General features: G+C 47.2%; 1 protein-coding gene across 3 annotated transcripts in view; it reads right to left on the bottom strand.

Moving 5' to 3' along the window:
* LOC122398633 (NAD(+) hydrolase sarm1) overlaps positions 1-19,331 on the bottom strand; it is a 109,909-nt gene that overhangs the window by 52,197 nt on the left and 38,381 nt on the right. The window contains exon 1 of one of the 3 annotated variants that reach the window (XM_043398717.1): positions 6,413-6,898. The exons of the other annotated variants lie outside the window; for them this stretch is intronic. Within the exon in view, the coding sequence (XP_043254652.1) occupies positions 6,413-6,493 (81 nt within the window). The 5' untranslated portion in view covers positions 6,494-6,898. Of the gene's footprint in view, positions 1-6,412; positions 6,899-19,331 lie in introns of those variants that run through there. 3 annotated transcript variants of the gene reach the window in all.

Genomic DNA, 19,331 nt, shown 5'->3' with positions numbered 1-19,331 from the left:
CCGAGGGTCAAAGACACGCTGTTAACGAGTTCCTGATGTATAATTGCGATAGAGTATACAAAAAGGAAAGAAAAAGGCGGAATAACGAATTCTAAAACGAAGATCGAACGCAACGAGCCCGGAGAGTGTTACATAAAGCGCGAATCGCGCGACTTCCGGCCAAGAAATGTCATAAATACGAAGATAGTATCGCGAACAGTGAAACGCGGACAGATCGAGGTTCAAACGGCGAAACACAATTAGTCGGATGAGCCACGGCGAGATATTAATTAAACGCCTAACGAGCGGATACGGGACCGTTCCAGTCGTTACTAAACCAAGATGTAACTGCTTTGATAAACGATTTTTCCGTCTGCCAAGGACGAAGCTATTAGATACCTTTCCGTATTAATTACACTCATCTAGGACAATTTCGCGGAACGCGCTGGCGTAAACGATCGGTACGCATGAATATTTAGCGACCATTAGCCGGCAAAGAAATTCTTTAGACATTTATAATTCTCGCTGCACTCGTTTATCGTGCCTTTTTATCGCTGAAACGCGTATGAAAGCTATTGGTCCAAGCCGGCAACTCTGTCGCAAATAACAAATCAAACTTGGTAATGCCCGGTAGACGATAAAAGAACGCTCGATTCGTGTTTTTTGTCGGTTAAGTGCGTCGGGGCGATTACCATCTGTTTACTCGAGGGGGGAAATGATTTCTTGTTTTGCAACTTCCAGTGAAACATATCCGTCAGTTTACAACTAATTTTTGGAGGCCTCTGGTTCCTATTATAGCTATAATAATTGATATTTTTGTACGGAATCTTTTGCAAGAAGTACGTTCAAAAAATTCTTCAAAATTGCCATTATTTTTAGCAATGTAGATACTTTACTCGTGATTCTTTCTTTTTAATATCTATCACACGAGTTCGAGTTTGTTCTCCAAAATGGCCGCCCTTCGAGGGGTCGAAGATCGTTTCAGGAGCTCGACGAAGTTCGAAGGAAAGTTGTCGAGCGCTTTGGTCAACGTCGAAGCTGAAAAGATCGTCCGCAATCGCGTCCGTTCCGAGCAAAAACGGCGACCTTTTCACCCTGCACCTAAAGCAAATCGTATCTCGCGCATTACCGCCTACCAAACGTATCATCTCGCGAGCGGCGCACGTGCACGTCTCGAATACCGTAATCTAGCGCGCGTGCAACCATTGTCCCGCGAGCGTGTAATCTTACCGCGATTTCCATCGTCTGATCGCTGATGATGCCTCGACGCCGTGACATTTTCGCTTCTGCTTACTCGACCACGCGTGACGTTTCTCCGGCAACAGAAACGCGATTCGAGGGGAACACGAGACCAGTCCAAGAGAGACGGGGTACCGATTACTCCCGACCGACCAAACGATTTTCCACGCAAAAATCCGCGCTCGTCGCGAGAGGTTAATAACGCACCGGGGGGAGCTCTATCGCGAGAAAACACCGTATTCTTCGGAGCAGCTTGGCTCTGAACGCTGTTTGGAATACGCAATAGGTCCCGACAAAAGCCAACCGCGATAAAGATTCGAGAACTCTTTTTACCCTCGCGAAACAATGACGCTCCTCGCCAGGTGTTTGCGTAATCGTTCCTCGACGACGTTCGAGCATAAATCGGAATCGAGTGATTCCGTTAGAAGTACTATAAATGTAACGAGTATCGAGCTATGGCTAATTTGAAAAGATGCCCTATATAATCATTTTAAAACAATAATATCATTGTGTTTTCATCCAAATTCTTTGCTGGATGTCCCTTCGAAGGGTTAAAAGCTAAATAACGTGTGTGAAATTCAGCTATGAAAGAGTTAATCTATAAAAAATTTGTCTAAGAAAATATCGTAACGCTCGACGAGGAAGTATACTAAAAGAAAGAGAGTTGTTTATTTTGGAAAACGGTGGTCCAGCCACGTCGGAGGATCGAGAGTAACCGCGTGGCGGCCATGTTGGTTCCACGCCACGGGGGAGAGCACCGATTAATGGGATCACCAGCCGCGTAAATAATTCTTTCGTTCTCGCTGGTTCATTCATCCGCAAGCTGTACGAGTTCCTCATCTCGACGGTAATTACTATTGTGCTTACGTCTCTTTCTCTCGAGAAGCGTCTCAGCGTGGTGCATTTACAGCGGCAGATTAAACGCATCCGGTTCGACGTTGACGCGCGGCTTTTGTAAAAGTGTCGCGCGTACACGGTTTTCGTACACGCTCCCTTTCTAGGAATTGTCTCCGGTCTAGTCGAATTATTCCGGAAACTGGAAGAATCCTCTCCGACGCGTTGGTACCGAATGTGACCTCACGAGAGGGAGGAAGCTGATTACTACAATTCTATTTTAATTATTGTGGGTTTTTTTTGTAGATACATTGTTTTCCAAGAGTACTTGAATTTTTGTGACGCCCTGCAATAGATATCAGGTGTTCCACAGGTGCTTTTACTAGCCACACAAATGATGTACCAGAGCAAATAAAATAGAATTCTATAAAATGGTGATACTTTAAGAAATTACAATATTCTCCCAATTTCTTATAAAAATTGGAAGCTGTAAAGTCTTTGCAATGCATTAAAGCCTGGATTGCATCGACGAGACGAAGGGAGACTTCAACGCGGCAAACGAGGGAAGTAATGCGCGTAATTCGATCGATCTACCGAAAAATCCAGCGGCTCCGGGAGGAGGAGGACACCGAGTGTGTTCGTCGGGGGGGCGCCCGTCTCCCAACTCTCGGCAATTTAGTACCAGTTACATTTAACGAGCAACGCTGTCGCTTGATTGTCTCAACGAGGCGCCCGGGGTCCCCCCCGTCGCCCTTTTTCCGCGCTCACCTCGAAAAGAGGGCCAAGCGGAATGGAAAAAGAAAACGGGCCGGGGGAGTCGCGCGAAAGAAAGAGACGCTTTGCGCGGAACGCCGCGCGGGAGAGGAGGAGACCCGCCCACAGAGAGCGGATGCTGGGTCGACAGGGTCACCTCTCTGGCAAAATGAATCTTTTATGCCCGGCGTGCTCGCTTTTACTGCGTCCAAAGCAACTCGGGGCCTCTCCGCTTCTTTTTCAAGCTGGAACGATCGACCAGCGTGTGCCAGCCGAGGGATGATCCTTGGTCCACCCTTCGATTGGATGTCCATTTAATTTCGACAGAAAAATCGGTTAAATTTCAGCGACAAGCTCTACTTTGCCATTGTCAAATTATTTAAGTGGACTATTGGGTCGAGATTGAGAGTCCACTCGAGGATTAAAATACCATGAGTGTATTTGCTATATTAAATTTGAGAAAACTCGAACACGTGGGTTCGATCGAACCAAAATTCCTGGGGGCTTGTCTCGGCGAGCAAAACACGAGAGACGTTGTGGACGAAGCGGTCATCCTCCTCGGGAGGGAACATTGATATTAATGCTGCTTTAACGATCACGAAACATCCGTTTAACGAAAGCGATCGTCGCGTGCCACGGAGTCACCCTGTTATTCAATTTAATGCGTCGGTTTTCGATCGTGTCGCTCACGAACCCTGTACTCGATCCACGTCTCGTCGGGAATAAAAAAGGGTCTCGAGCTAAAATTACTGGACCTGAAAAGCATTCGAGAACGCGACAAAGGCGTTGTATTATAAAAATTGTAGTATAAAACGAGGATCTTTTCTGCCATTTTCCGACCGTTTTAAAGAACGATTATCGAACGATACGATGGGAGGACCACCGAATTAAGGGGTTCAATTAGCCAGTCGTCGGCCATCTTGGCGAAGACGAGTTATCGCGCGCGAAGCTGAGAACGATCTGTTCGACGATCGCGATAAAAAGCCTAGGGGAAAAATAATGAATCGCAAAGGAGAGACTAATGAGGGGTCGCGGAGAATTTCGCGGGCTGGGACGTACACGCGATTCCCCGTCGCGCGTTCTAAATTTAACCAGACCTAAATTCGACTCGTTCGAAACGAGACAGCGACGAATGCAACGGGCCAGGTTTTCTGACCGACGTCAGAAAAATTGGACGGAGCTGCGGCGTTCCCCGCGACTGTACCGCGACGCGTGTTTGTTTTTTCTTCGTCTATTTTCCACCGTTTATTCCCTTTAACACATTGACTGCCACCTCACTCATACATGGGTGACACAACTCTTTTTACCAAGCAGCTAAAACAATTCTCAAGATCAGAAAAAACAAATCTAGATTGAACTCTTTAATTTTAACGAGCCCCTAATAATAAGTTCAATTAGAAATTATGTATAGTTTCCAGTTGTCTGAAAACAAAGACTCGTTTTGCGTGGACAATTTGAAGGGGTTACGTAACTTTTACAGACGATCGGTGTACGTGCATTTCTTCTTTCAACGATTCGATAGGTATTGAGATGTTATTGTACGAGGAAAAACGACACTACACGTATTATTTAAGATACGAAATCGCTGACGAAACAAGCCACTAAAATTTCATTTTTACACACTTTATCCATTTTCGGTCGTGAAACCTCGATAACTTAAAAAATAAACAGAAGATAACACGAAACTGCGCAGAAACACGGCTCGTCTCCGTCGTCTGGAATTTATACGGACTTCTAACAGTGTAAGCCTCGATAAGACGAATCGTCACCGACTCGAAAACACTTTTGATGGTCCCTTCGACCACGATCGCGATAAATTCGAGAAAGATGGGATTTTATTGGAAAGATCGTGCGTTGCTCGCGCGGGGTTTTGATACGAGGGGGAGAAACCTTTTTTTAGACAAAGAGATTGGGAACGAGTTTAACAAACTTGAGCTGGTTTCGAGTTACGTAAGCCATCATCGGGGGTCCGCGCATCGCCCGTAGAAGATTACCAGACGCGGCGAGTCGAAATAACTTGGCGACGCGCCAGCGAACCGGGGGTAAAAGAATATATCGAAGTCAAAGTACCGATTGTTTTCGCCGTCGTCGACGCGTTCCGTCGTTTCGACGATCCGTCGACGTTCGCAGGACGGTCACGTTCACGGCCGTGCGCACGAAACCGGACATGTGGGATTCATAAATTGTCACGAGGCCAGGAAAGCTCGCCACGGATTTCGAGCGAGATGCAGCTCTTTCGTGGGCTTCGTTTTTGCTCGACATTTTTTCCCAACCAGAATATACACGTATTCCTGAAATTTATTTATTAAACTACGGTCAAACGGAATGGATACTACTAGGTCTGTTATATTATACAGTATGCATTTCGCAAGTTGCGGTCTACCGATATAGTGTCTTTTTACAAAGTAAAATTAGGGGATCTCTGACGTAGCAGCGGCTCTGACGTAGTCTGACGTGATTTTCTGAACTAAATCGGGGAGGCCATTGACGTAGTACTACGTGCACGTGAAAGCTAAGTTCGACAGTCTTGAGACGCGGTTCTGTTCGAAATTCGAGGCTGAGAGTTTTCGATATTTTCCAGAAACCGAATCCGGAAGACTCTTAATGTAAACACGACGAAGAGAAAATTTGCAAATTTCAATATTTTCTATAAAATCGTGGACCTAAGGCATTTTTAAGAGCCGTATAAATAAAATGGCGCGTCGCGGCGGGCGAGGCTCCGTCGTTTCGAAAACGTACCGTTGCATAAGCGAGACTTTTACACTGTGCAGGTCGTTGGCGGTTCGCGGGAAAACGTGCGTGGACTTGCTGACCAACAAAGTCGAAACGTCGCGGCGGAGGGTGAATAAATTTCGATAGGAGCCACGAGCTGAGCAGATACGCGGAGGCCCCGATGGCATTCTTTGCGACGAAGGACGACGGAGAACCGTTAATTCGACGGACAGAAATGCCTCCGAGCCAGAACGAGGATCAGGGATACGGCGTGCTTATTGCTGAATCGGGAAAATACCGTAGAAACGACTGGTCATGCTCGATCGCCATTTCTGGATCATTTACGCGCGCCACGAGGCAATCCATCTTCGTTCGCGCCCTACAATCTATTTCAACGCGAAATCAACTACTACATTTCACAGAAGCCTTCATCTTTGTCCTTTCAACCCTTAACTTGCTTGAAAGTTTAACACATTCACTGTCCATGATCCGTATACGGGTCATAGCACCATGTTTTTGAATGAGACCAGACAGTGAATTGCAATATTCAAACAAATTTCTCAAAAGTGGACTACAATACAATGGTGCACGTTTCTTCGTATGCTGACACTTTGTTGATACTCTATTGAATCACAGTACGCTAAATCTAGCAACACTGTGCACCGCCAGCTAACACTTCGTGTTATGCAATTGCTTGGACACCTGCATTCTAGCAGTCTTAAATTAAATCGAGATTTCATACAAGTGAAATATTCGTTACTCGGTATATAAAGAATATGGGATCTTCAGTATCGATGCTACCTATGAAAATTAGATGTATTTATAGTTTGAATTCATAGCAGTGGTTTTGTCGGTAAAGAAAACGTGTTTCGTAATTTTTGGCTCGATTGTTTACCTTATTGTGAAGGCCCGAGAAGAAAGTACGCCGGGGCGCAGAGTACGACGACATGTTGATTTTGTTGACGACCATTGTCATGGCAGCACCGAAGCTCACTCCCCCGTTCGATCGGTTTCTCTGTTAATCTCTCTGTTCAATCGGCACGCAACCCTTCGCTCCGTGCCAGCGTCGACGGTGCCTCGCACATTCGAACAGTCCGCGTAACTCGACAACTTTAGCTCCACTGTTTTCTTCCCTGGCGTGCACGCGCGACTCCCAACCCGCGACTGTTCACGCTTTCACATTTCTCGGGGAGGGGGGGAAAAGAAACGAGAGTGTCACTGTACTTCGTATCGAATCGTCCGGACGAAATCCTTTGCTCGACACTGATCGATTACGTGCACAGCTACTGGACTCGAGGGGGAATCCACTTTAAAAAAACGTATGATAATAGAGAGGCTCGTTTTGCGACCAATAAACTACAAACGAGAACACAACAACCGATCGAAGGTACGCGCGAACACTGACGGCGGCGCGCGGCGCGTCCAGATATATACCCTCCCCACCACGAGGCGCGGTGACCAATCAGCGAGCGGGCAGTTCGCGCGGCGGCTCGGCGCGTAGATACGAAAAGTGGTGGCGCGGCCGCTGGCACGTCAGTGTCGCCGTGACCTTCGAACTTGGAGGGCTGTGTCTAGCGCGATCGCGAGAAGGGATAGAGTGTCGATCATTGGAGATTGTCGAATCGAAACGAAGCGAAATGCACGGTGGTAGGGCACCGGAGGCTGGATGTACGCGAACGACAAGTTCGATCGACCACTGGGCGCCATGGACGACTCCCCCTATACCAAACATTTCAAATTGTCAGTGATTCTTCTTGGCGTTACCATTCCTGACCTACGATGCTGACAGGCCATGGAAATTCTAATTTGTATTTGTACGAGTAACGAATAAAAACGATTCCATCTATTGTTTGTCTAAAAGATTTTGTTCGTCCTTGGTTTCTCTTCCTTTTAAAAGACGTGCTAATTTGCCTGAAACCGCGTCTCCCGTCGCTCGTTGGAAAAATCCATGTAAACCGAATCCTAAAACGTTTCAATAGTTGATTTTTAACACCTTGCAAGTAGCATAAGCGTGGGTCTTTTTGGCACATTTTAAGAGCCGGACGCGTAAATTCCGCCGCGTTACCGAGCGGCGTATAAATATGCCGTACGTGTCAGCATCAACATTTGTATTACATTTTATTCGCCTCTCTGTAATTATTTAATCGCGTTACGTCAGTCTGAAATGTACGAGCAAAAAGTAACGTTCGTTCTCGGGAAGTCTTCGTCGGTCTAATTCCACAATCGCCAAATTTCGCGTGAAAGATAATAGTTCATAGAAGTAGCACGATCTGGAACACGTCTATTTAAGAGATGCAGCGTCTCGTGCGTGGAACTAAACGAAAAGCAACTTTTGAAACGATCTACCATTTAATTGTAAGGTGCTTCTTTTTGAACAGAGCTAAAATAAACCTGATTTGCTATTCAGTTTCTATCAAAAGGACCGTCGATGGCTACGCGACGAATCAACGACGATATTCCGGTGCGGTCCAAATCCAGGAAGCTGCGATCGTGCGCAGGAAAAAACGCACGGTTTGTCGCTCGAAAGCTTCAGGGTGCAATTAGAAAAATTTACATGAAAACGACGGTTTCGCCCATGAATATTTCCATCTCGTTACGAATCGCGTAATGGAAACAGCGAGTCGCGGAGTAGATCCGTCACCTTGCCAACAGCGATTCTGGCCGTTGGTTCTCGATGATTAACCGCAACTTCCACGACCAGGCGTGTAATTTTCCGTGGCAACGGTATGCAAACGAACGTCTCCGAGACCTAAAACGGCCCTATTATGGGAACCGTTTTCTATTTGCAAAGAAAAATTCTATTGCTCGCGGGCGTTTGTCGCACCTTCGAAACGGCGCTTTCGAGCCGTTATGGGAAATATCATTAAAACGGAATTAGAATACACCCACGATAACCAAAATATTTTTTTGATTTCTATTTCGAACGTTCGCGAAGGATCGAATAGGTTAGCGACGAATTAGAAAAGTTGTTTTCATTTATTTTGTTTACGATCACCCTCGCAAACGAGGGCGAACTTTGACTCTGTAAATCAGCGGCAGGCGTCGCGGCGTCAGGGGCAGCATCGCGTTCAGCCGCGTCCCGACGCCATTAATTTCGCCGGGAGCACGATGATGGAGCCTCGGGTTCCTATTTGCGACTACGCGAAAAGAAAACGACCGCTTAGGAGAGGCGGAATCGTAGAAAGGAAAAGAAACGAGGGTACGCGAACAGGCATCGGCGACGCGGAGTCGCGTGTAAATTTATCTCTACGAACTGCACGCGCCTTTCTTCGGTAAACGAACTTTCCGACTCCAACGTTGTTCGACGAACGTTCAGAAATTCGCGACAATTATTTACTCGATTTTTCAACGCCGCCGGAAAATTGCGCGCTGCAGAGCGATCCTCGATTATCGATCATTTTCGCGCGTCGGAGAAAAACGATCTTGATCGTTGCGTCGACGGAAATGGCGGGAACAAAGCGGAAAGAAGACGAAACGATCGTTAATGGCTCGTAATGGCGACGGACGTGAATTGCCCCGGCGTAACTGTAATTTGCGCCTTTTTTCTACTCCCCCTGTCCCTCCTCGCCTCTATCGACTGTTTACTTTCATAATGCTTGTGCAATAATTACCGATGTTTAAGCAATTGACCGCCTCCGGCGCTACTGAAAAAAAAAAAAAGAAGGAACGTTTCGACCACTTAAGCGACTTTAATTGGACTCCGAGATGCGTAGATAAACAATAAATATTTAGCAACCGCTTCGTTGGTCGCCGTTAAATTATTTGTAATTGTCTCTGGATGCGAAGCGTGTTTGGAAAAATCATTCTGAGATAATAAGCATGTGTTGGGTATTAATTACGCGCTCAGCCGGTCCTGTTTCTCCAAGTTTCTTTTCCAAGCTCCACGGTGTCCGGGTCGCACCCGAAATATAAATCGAAATGGCCGATCCGGAGGGAAGATTTAGCCCGGTCGGGTGACTAACGTCCCCCGTTAATGATTCAATTGTTCGGACCACTTGGCGAAATTTAGTCACCGCGACGACGGAGGATCGGTTCTCTCCGTTCCTCTCGAAGGAGAGATCGCGTGCCGTTTCCAGGCGCGAACTTCTCGCGTCGGTCGCGTGACAAATTACCTCGTTAATTCGATGAACGATTCAATTGGTTTGCTTCGGTCGCGGCTGGTTTTCTCCTAATCTCGGCACACCGACTCCCCGCAATCGCGGCTGCCATACGAACAAATCGTTCACCTTCGAGCCAATATGGCGCGACGTCTTCGCCATTGGTACGCGTCCCGAGAAACGTTTGAATCTCGACCAACGATCCGCGGGCAGCAAGATTGATGTGCCCGTGAGACCGGAAGCGCCTCGAGAAGCCTCGTCTCCCGCCGAGGACAGCGGAATCGTGCACACCGATCGACGAGCACGCTTTGTGTTTCGAGCTTTTGGCAAGCGTGTTCCCGAACTGGCCGATCGCGATAAAATAATTGGCAACCGGGCAGGTGCGTGATACAACCTCTAGAACCCGCCGGCTGGAGTGTCGCCAAAGTTACGCAAACGCGTCGGCGAATATTCAAGTATGATCGGGCACTGCCAAACCGCGCGAAAAATGGAATCTCGACGAGCGGAAAACGCGAATACAACAGGAAACGATTAACTCATTCTGTACAACGAGAAGAGTAACAAATAATTAATTTGTAATTCCTAGAGTTGGTCCTAGAAATCCTTTCACGCCAAGCTATACATCCCTGCGAACGTGTCCGCCATGTCCACGTCCACGTCCACGTCCACTTCCTCTTCCTCCTCCTCCTCGCCTTCCTCTTCCTCCTCAGCCTCCACTTGGTAATCCCTGTCGTCGTCCAAAAGCTCCAGGAACGTGTCCTCCGCGTCCTCGGGGAAGTACTCCTCGATCATCGCTTGAGCCTCTTCGTCGACCTCGGTGACAAAATAGGGCTGGATGCTCGCGAACGTCAGGAAAACTTCCTCGCTGATCCTTCGAAGGATCACCACGAATATCTCGCCGCCAGTTTTATACCGAACCTTCGCCAACAGTTACCATTTATCCTCCGATATCCACGGAATAATTCATTGCAAGGACAAGAGAAAACGTTCTACGAGAAGGTGTACTTTCCTTGGTAGCAACAAAAATGTTGGATGAAGGGGCAAATTTTGATCGATAACATTTTATACAAGCTTTTAATTATTCCACAGAAAGTATATCTCTCTGTAGGAATCTTTGCGATCTTTGAACGTCAAATTTTTGTAATAAAATTGATACGATAGAGGGTGAAGGACCTTTTTCTCGAAATCCTCCGGACTGGAGACGATTCGTCTGGCGAAGGGTGGTTTGTCGAACTCGAACGCTCCAAAATACTCGATGGCGTCGGGGAACTGGGCGCAGGCGTCGCGGACGTCGGCGAATCTCGAGTAATAGAATTTGAAGGCGCAGTATGGCGGGGGTGGGACAGGCTCCTCGTAAGGGTGCACCATTTCCATATAGTGGAAGAAAAGGGTCTGGTACACGTGCACCTTGCTTCTCGCCTGAGCTCCAAAAATAACACAAATTTTCCATGCAACGATCCAACAATCTATGCTTCTAACGAAAAGTATTTCGAGGCTTAATAAATTCCGGAAAATTGAGTTTAAAAAATTGAACGTTCCCGATCGATATTTCTCCCCCAATAATCAGCGTGCCATCGCGAAAAGCCTGCGTCGGAAGCGTTGCATCACGTTGTTTCGCAATGCTTGAAACGCTGGCATTGCGACTCCTGGAAAGATATTCCAGCGTTGCAATATTCCGCACCGTCGATGCAATACCTGAGGAGGAACCCAAATGGCGGGATCGACGCGGGGAAAGTCTTCCTCGTCCTCGGGATCTGGTTCGTAAACGCGCACGTGTTTCTCCATGTACGACTCCTCGTTGCCATAGGTGATGGGAGTCTCGTGGAGCAACGGGCTCCTGCTGGTAATCAGATGTATCAGATAGTTCTCGACGTCGTTGATCGACCTGGTGGGACACTTGGCCCCTTTAGGGCACTCCACCGGGTAGGGCACCGGCCAATCAGGGTGAGGTCGTCTGCCCTTCAACCTCATCGCTAACGTTCTACCAGCAGTTAATCCTAAGAGAGGACAACCGAGGTTTAATCCTTCGGTGGACTCTAAATTATTTTACTTGATGTTGATTTCTACCAAATTGGTAAATGGAGATCAACTTTAAAGCATTTAAAAATTAGTGAACTAATGGAGGATTACATAAATAATTAAACTTGTGGAGGGAGCCAATAATCCACTTAAGGGTTAAACAGGGTGACAATCGACAGAAAAGGGCAAGGGGGTTGAAAGATCGAACGGACCTGCGAGCAGTTCTTTCGTGATGTCGACGTTGCTCTCGACGAACATATCTTGGATTATCTCTTCCGTCAAGTAGAGCCGCTGCTCCTCGAGGACGTCGAAGTTCTGTTTGAAGAGGACGGTCGTCAGGTCGATGTACGGAGGGCTCTGGTACTTGTCCCTGTATCTGCCCTCCTCGTCCGTGAAGATCCAGGGATAGAAAACGAGGGCAGTCTCCTCGGAGAGCTCGAACATCATCTGCGCCAGGAATCTCTCGTACTTCTCTTTCTTCTCTGCCTCCTCCTGGGCCAGCTTCCTCTCCTCGATCGCTTTCCTTGTTTCGCAATTTTGCAATCAGCGTCGAGAGTATCATTCTTCTATATACTGGGTGTTCGACATCATAGGGCAAAAAATTTAGGCACCTGTCGATTTTTTTTGGTGAGAGAAATTCATTCGTGTTTCGACATCCACGAGGGATTTACTGCAAATAATTCCTACATAATTGTTCCCAAGGGTGGTCGAACATCCTGTATATAATCGAACTCCTCTCGAAGTCCACGATTACGACAGAATGTACCTGATGGCCTCCTCCTGCTGCCACAGAACTTCCTCTTCCGGGGTACGAGTGCTCGGGCTCAGGCTCATTTCTGGCTCCCCATCCTGCTGCACTCTTCGGATCTCCTTCAACAGCAGCTTCCTCAAATTGGGATAGTTCGCCCCGAACATCAGGTTCACCATTTTCCCGTCCTGGATGAACATCCACACGGGCTCACTGCTCCCTCGAAACCTCTCGAGATCGGCAATACGGTCGTTCTTGACGATCGCGTAGTCGATCGCCTCGCCGCCGATCTCCATCTTGATTTTCCTCAGGGTGCTCACCATGGCGATGCAGGGACCGCACCACTCGGAGTACACGTCCGCCAGGATCAAACCCTTTCGTTCCAACAGCTCCGTCCACTCTTCGTCTGTCTCCACCGGGATCTGGAGGGCCCTCTGTTGCTCCTTCTTTCGCGATCTCGCCATTTTGGAAATCGTAACCTCTTCGAGACGCACGTTATCGTGAACATCGTTCGGTGCTAGTTTCAGGATCGTTGTGAAGTCTCGTTCGTTTGGTTATTGTTAAAATAACAGAGTTTCCATATCGATTTTAAATATTTACGTCACGTAAATGCATTGGGTCTTCAATTTGGACGAATTTCAGGAATGTGGGTCGTCGTTCGCCTTCGTCGCGAGAGATGGTCCTCCGGGCGTATTTCCATCGCCGACGACGAATGCAAACGACGGCGGCAGAGCTTAATGGCGCGAGATATATCTCCGGGTCTCGCGGTCCAGCGCGCGTAAAGGAGAGGTCGTGTGTTTCTCATATCCTGCGAACCTGAGGAGCGAAACGCGGAGAGATCGAGGCCGACGATAGCGTCGCCGACGATTCCAGTTTGTCGTCGCTTAGACGATCCTCCCCCGTTTAGCCTTACGACCCTAATTCGTGTCTAGCCGCGATAATTGGTCCGTTCGAGATCGTCGGGCAAACATCATGTTACAAGAGTCTAGCCAGCCTAAACTCGCGAGGGGAAACCGCAAATTCAGGACTAGTAAGACGTGAAATGTTCTTGGTGCGTGTAGATTGTATTTCATAGTATCGAAAGGAACTCCGTTGATGCAAAACGGAAGTTTCTTTTCGATAGTTGTGAGAGGCGTACGGTGCATATATCGATTGTTGTTCGATATACGTTTTTAAGTATTCCTTATGTAGGCAGACATATCCTGCGGCTGTCATATTGTCTGCCATGGGGCGTATGGGGATAAAGAGTCGTGTGGGCCCGGATAGCTCAATGGCTAGAGCAGTCGAGTGCTGAACGGAAGATCCGGGTTTCTCCTATTCTAATAAATGCATTTTCTAGTCGATATCCCAAGTAGTCTTGAAATAGATCCAGAGGATCCAAGACAAGTGTATTCTTTATTAATAAAGCATAGTTTTATAGTCGATCCAAATCCAAAACTGTGACGAAACTATTTCCCCATTCGCCCGAGCGATTTCACCGGGATAAAGCGGTTCGAAACCGCGCGGAAAAATCCGAGAATAGCTCGAAAACGTTTCCAAAACGACCGCGGAGGGCTCTGTGATGTTTCCAGAACAGCGAAAAAACAAAACAACCCCCGAAAAGTTGTTCGCGAATCGTGTGAATCACTCACAGAGCGTTGACGATGTCGAGCATATTTTTTTCCCCCCTCTGTAACTTTGCCTAGAAGTCACCGCGAACGCTTCCCACGTAGACGGAGGATCGAGGATCGAGCGATATGCAGGCGTCGATCGTGTGAATCGCGACGCGATGATTCAAGTGGGTCGATCGACGGGAAGAGTTATTCATTTCTCGTTCAGAAATAAACCGGGTTTCCCAGCAAGTACGAAATCCTGTTTGGGCGGCGTTGTTCGCGGAAGGGAACGAACGTTAGACCGGATGGGACGTATCGCGACTGACGGTTTCGTAATTTTATCCCGCGTAGCGGATAACGAGATCGAGCCTAGAAATTAACCGCAAATATTTTTACGCTCGATGCAACGTTATTTATAACGTACATTTGTCATCTAAATACGCAAAGGGGACTACGAAGTTACAACTAAATATTCAAATACGCCTTAATATGATAAATAAATAAAATTAAAAATAGTTAAGAAGCGTAACGTGTAAAATTTCGAATTTCTAGCCGAACCATCAATGGCTAGTAATGTTCTCATTCCAACAAGCTCGTAAAAAGGGGTTCGACTCGCTTACGAAAGTAGGAAGCGAATTTTCGATGTTGTAACGTCGAATTTCGTCGCGATAAGCAATTGGTACGAACTCGTTTGAACCCAGAAGTACGTATGTTTCGCGTTCTTGCAAATTCCGAGTTCGTATTAGTCAGCATTTCGATTACAAAATCGGTGTTTGTACACGTGGCCATCCACCTGCTGTTCCATTTTGACTCCGAGCGAAACGTCGAGCGCTGAAATTCGTGTCCGTTGTTTCGTAATAAAATTTACTACTGGAACGAGGCGTGCGAAACACCGGGTAGCACAAAGGGGTTAACAGTTTCAATCTCCACTCGACTCACCGTCGGCGAAGGTTCAACGAAATAATCACGCTCGCCAATCAGTTTACGGCCGTTCCACAAAGGAATTCCTCTCTCTCTCCCTCATCCCTGTCGTCGCGTCGAAAACAAGATCGTTGTCGCGACAAGGTAATTATCTCATCGCGAAAAGACGCGGTTACGCGCATCGACCTTAATTACTTCGCGGAATTTCCCTCTCACGCGAGACACCGTTGAATTCGCCCGCGCCCATAAACAGCAATCAGCGACTCGTCAGATTATGTCTATCGTTTTCCACGATTCCGCCAGTCACCTCGAACGTCAAACGCGCTCGAAAACAAACGGTCTAGGCGACACCCTAATTATCCCGCGCCAAGAACCATCGTTAACCCCGACGTTGACCCCTGAACCGGCCTTCCATTTTGTTTCAACGATCGCGAGCGGGGGTGGCTGATCAGTGTCGATCTTCGTTAGCGAATATTAACACGTTCACCGTCCATGACGTTTAGCAGAATATGTAATTTACTCAACCCACTTGGCGACTTTAATTTTTTAAATTTATCCTCTGATAATTTTAACTGTAACTTCGTAGTAAGTTACATGCAATTGTGCTTCGTTTCTTCGCTTTTTCGTAAAGGGTGTTTAAGAAGTAAATAAATAAAAAGAGAAACGGTACCAGGCCCGGATACGCGTCGGCTGGTCGCAAAGAGGACGCGAGCCGCGCCGATGCCGGAGCTATAAAGACAAATAGTGGCGAAACGAGCCCAACGAGGCCTAATGACGCGTATTTGCATCGGTCATTAAGACGGCCGAGAAACTACGGTCGCAGGACGGCCAGCAATTCCGCCGTCGGCTGGACAAAAGGACACAGGCCGCTAAAGTGACGCTTATCGCGGCTCGTGAAAGCACGTTTTCTTGCGTAACGCGTTCGCCACTTCTGGTTTCGCTTTTTTTTTTCTCTTTCTTCCCACCGTGGCCAACCCCGTTTCCAGCCACCGCCGGGCACCCTGATGGCACCGCTGATCCAGAGTGCCTTTTTGCAATCCACGCTCGTGGATGTTCGTTAATTGCATCTCACGATGCCGGAGGATCGACACGCTCTGGACCGGAATCTTCCTAGTTTAGAGATAATACAGGCTTCCCGAACTAGATATTGAACTTAGGAAGTTATGAAGACGAAATTCCAAGAAGGATAGAAGCGTCTATTCGATAACCTGAACGGCGTTTAGTTTGAGCCGATCAGAAGTGGAATTTAAATCGTTCGAAAAGCGTGTTTAATCGAACGAGCGAGTCGACGAGGGGAACGTCGATCACGATTTTGCACCGATTCCAGGCGCGTCGCGGTGTCACTTGGTCGGCCAGTTGCAATTAATGTCACGTTCCTGGAACCGACGAGGGCATTAATTCTATTCGCGACGGAAAAAATCGCCGCGAATCGATTTCGCGACACCGAGCCGGCACTGGCGGACCTTCGCCGACCGCCCACCGGCTATACGGGATCGTAAAACTTAGCGGAATCGTGGCGTGATTCATTATTAACGCTGTTATTTCATAGCGCTGGAAGGAGTATGCGCGTATATCTTCGCTACGAGTTTCTGGAAAACGTCGCTCGCTTTGGATATCGTTTCTTCGAATAATTCGCGCGAGAATAGAAACCGCCACGCTATCGCGACGTTATTTTTATTTCGCCGTTAATGCAACCATACCATTTTCATTTTCGTGTTATTCTGTCTCAATGAACGTTCGAGGAATTTAACGACAATTTCGCGCTTCAGGGAAACCGGGACGAGCGTTATTTCGAGCTTTCGGTTTTCGATCTTCGATCTATTTTCCCTCGTCGACGCGACGAAAGGGAGAAAAACAAGCGCTGGCGAGACGTAACGCGGCACGGAGCGACGAGCAGTTGTCAAATCACTGAGAACCGACTGGCACGATACCTTTTGATCCGATTCTCGAATTCCGACCGGCTGGTCCACCCAATTCTGTCGATCTCCGGCGTCTCGCGACGACTATGCGGGAAACGACCCCATTAACACTGTTGTAAAATATTTAAACGCTTAAGCGTCGACGATTTACCAGGTTTTCCTGGCAACGGAGCAAGGATCGTAAGTGGAACAAGCTCGGTTCCGAGAACTACGAAAGCGGACCTGTTAAAACACCTGTGAGAACGTCGCGTCTTGGCCAGCCTCTCGAACTTTCAAGATCCTTGAAAGATTTCACTGACAATTGTATATTCTAACTAAACAAACTGACTAAACAAGGCTCTAAAAACGTTTATGCGATTGAAATTCGTTGTTAGTCTCTTAATAGTTTCATACGTTAATCGATACCTTTCATGTTGACGATTACCTTACGATACAATTTTTCTTTTAATTAGAATATGTATTCACGCCAGTGCATCAATCAAATTCAACATAAGTTGTTACAAAATAATATTTACGCGTTCTGCAATTTTAAATATGGAATCAGACACCCGTAAAATTGACGGCTTCCGTAAATCTAGTGTTAAACAGTAAGCAACGTCCTGCGTGAATTTTACAGGAATTCTGAACCCCCGATGGATCATTTAATTTTTTAATTAGCTCGTTACGCGTTTGTTGGACTCTGTTTTGGATTTCTAGCGCTGTGAGACCGCACGCGAGATCAGAGATGGCGCTCGATGTGTTATGAAAAACGCTGAACGCATTTTTATCTTTCGAACCGCACCTCCGGACCGAGGAGGCCATTTTCTTTCCGCCAGAACCAGCCGGGGGATTCCAAGTAACCGAAGCTGGGACTTTCCTCGTTTCTCCGAGTAAGTACAGCAAATCGTGTCACGCGTGCATCGCACGATAATCGCGACGAGTGAGTCATACGCGCTTTCGATTAGGCCCTCCCTGCGGACGAGCGTCGTACCACGATTATTAATGCGTTTCGTTCGTGGCAGGACAACTTGCTGCTCAAGAACCGCCATTAACCTATTCTTACGTCGCTCAAACAGCACACCGAACAACCTCGCAATAATCGCTCGAAAAACAAAACAGGAAGAATTAAGAAAATCCACGTAACAAAATATGTAAATGTATATGTAAATAAATACAAATTAATCAAACTCATTCTCTATTTTTTTCTCCCCACCTAGATCCTACAATTTTATCGAATGAATCGAAACGTTTATCGCGACGAATTATGGTGCTCGCGCTTCTTTTTTTTCGAACGATCGAGGGAATATCGTCGGGAAATGGCCGTTCCTCGCGTAACGCGGGACGATCGAGAGTTTTCTTTTTGCTGGTCCGTTTTCATCGCGCGATCGTAATTACGTTTGAATCACCTCGGGATCGCAGCCCACGCGCGGCGACCGAGCGACGCCGGTGGCTCGTTACAAAAGGGAAGATAAGCGAGCCACGCTGGATCGTGTTTTTAATCGCGGCGTGTTACGGAGGCCGGTAATTATTAGCAAGAAGCTGCGAGACACGGCTCGCGGGCATCGTCGTTGTGTTTTCTAGGGCGCTTCGTCGCAGATACGCCGACGGATTTCGAGGAATCGCGACTCGCGCGACGCGGCCCGTCTCATCGTCGACCCACTTTTCACCGTCTGTCCGCGATCTCCAGAAAATTCGCGACACCGTTCGACGGTTCCCAACAGATACAAATTGATTTCGTCGATTGACCCTTGTCTGGATTGGCTGGGGTCAGAATCGCGTCGTCTGCTTTACCGTGACCAGCGTTAAACTAAGCAGAGGGCGAACGAAACTGGGAAAGGATACATTCTAAACCTTTAGAAGCATTCTGAATCATGTGACTTTGAATAAATTGCTAAATGATGGAATTTTTTATTTAACGGTGGTTTTTGATCGGGGTTGGCTGCAGGTTCGCGACGAGTTAAGCCGAGGAGATTAATACGCGCGCTGTGACACGTTTTATTAAATACCAGAGAGAGATCCAGTTTGTTCCCCGTCGGGGATAAAGTGATTACAGCCCGTCAGTTTGGTCCTGTCAGTGTCTACACGGTAATAGCAACTTTGTAGCTGTATACTTATCTCTGCCTCTAAGTGCACTGTATCTCTTCTAGAACTTTTAGTAACGACTCTGTATTTCAGCCAACTTCGGAACTAAGACTCATAGTTAACGTTCAATCTATCGTATCTCTGTGCAGAAACAACTGTTCAACAAAATCATCTCCAGCAACGTGTACATGGCTAGAGTTTCTTTCCTGTTTTGGGTTCTGCAAACTCATGGTGTTTATTATACAAATACAAGATCTCCAAGATGTATCTTCGAGTTTGCAATAAAGACTAAACATTCACACAGCCCTGCAATCCCAATAGTTACTGTTATATATAACGAATAATAATGCAAGATCCCATTTTCACTCGCGTTTGTTAAAGAATCGAAGACAAACGATACGAGCAACGTTCAGGTTCGTAAAATGAAATTACACGAGCGTTTCGTTGTCCTCGAATC

Source organism: Colletes gigas, unplaced genomic scaffold (genome assembly GCF_013123115.1).
Source record: "Colletes gigas isolate AHSC1104 unplaced genomic scaffold, ASM1312311v1 Colletes_gigas_Sc00011, whole genome shotgun sequence".
NCBI lineage: Eukaryota > Metazoa > Arthropoda > Insecta > Hymenoptera > Colletidae > Colletes > Colletes gigas.
This window is presented reverse-complemented; position numbering and strand designations above follow the sequence as displayed.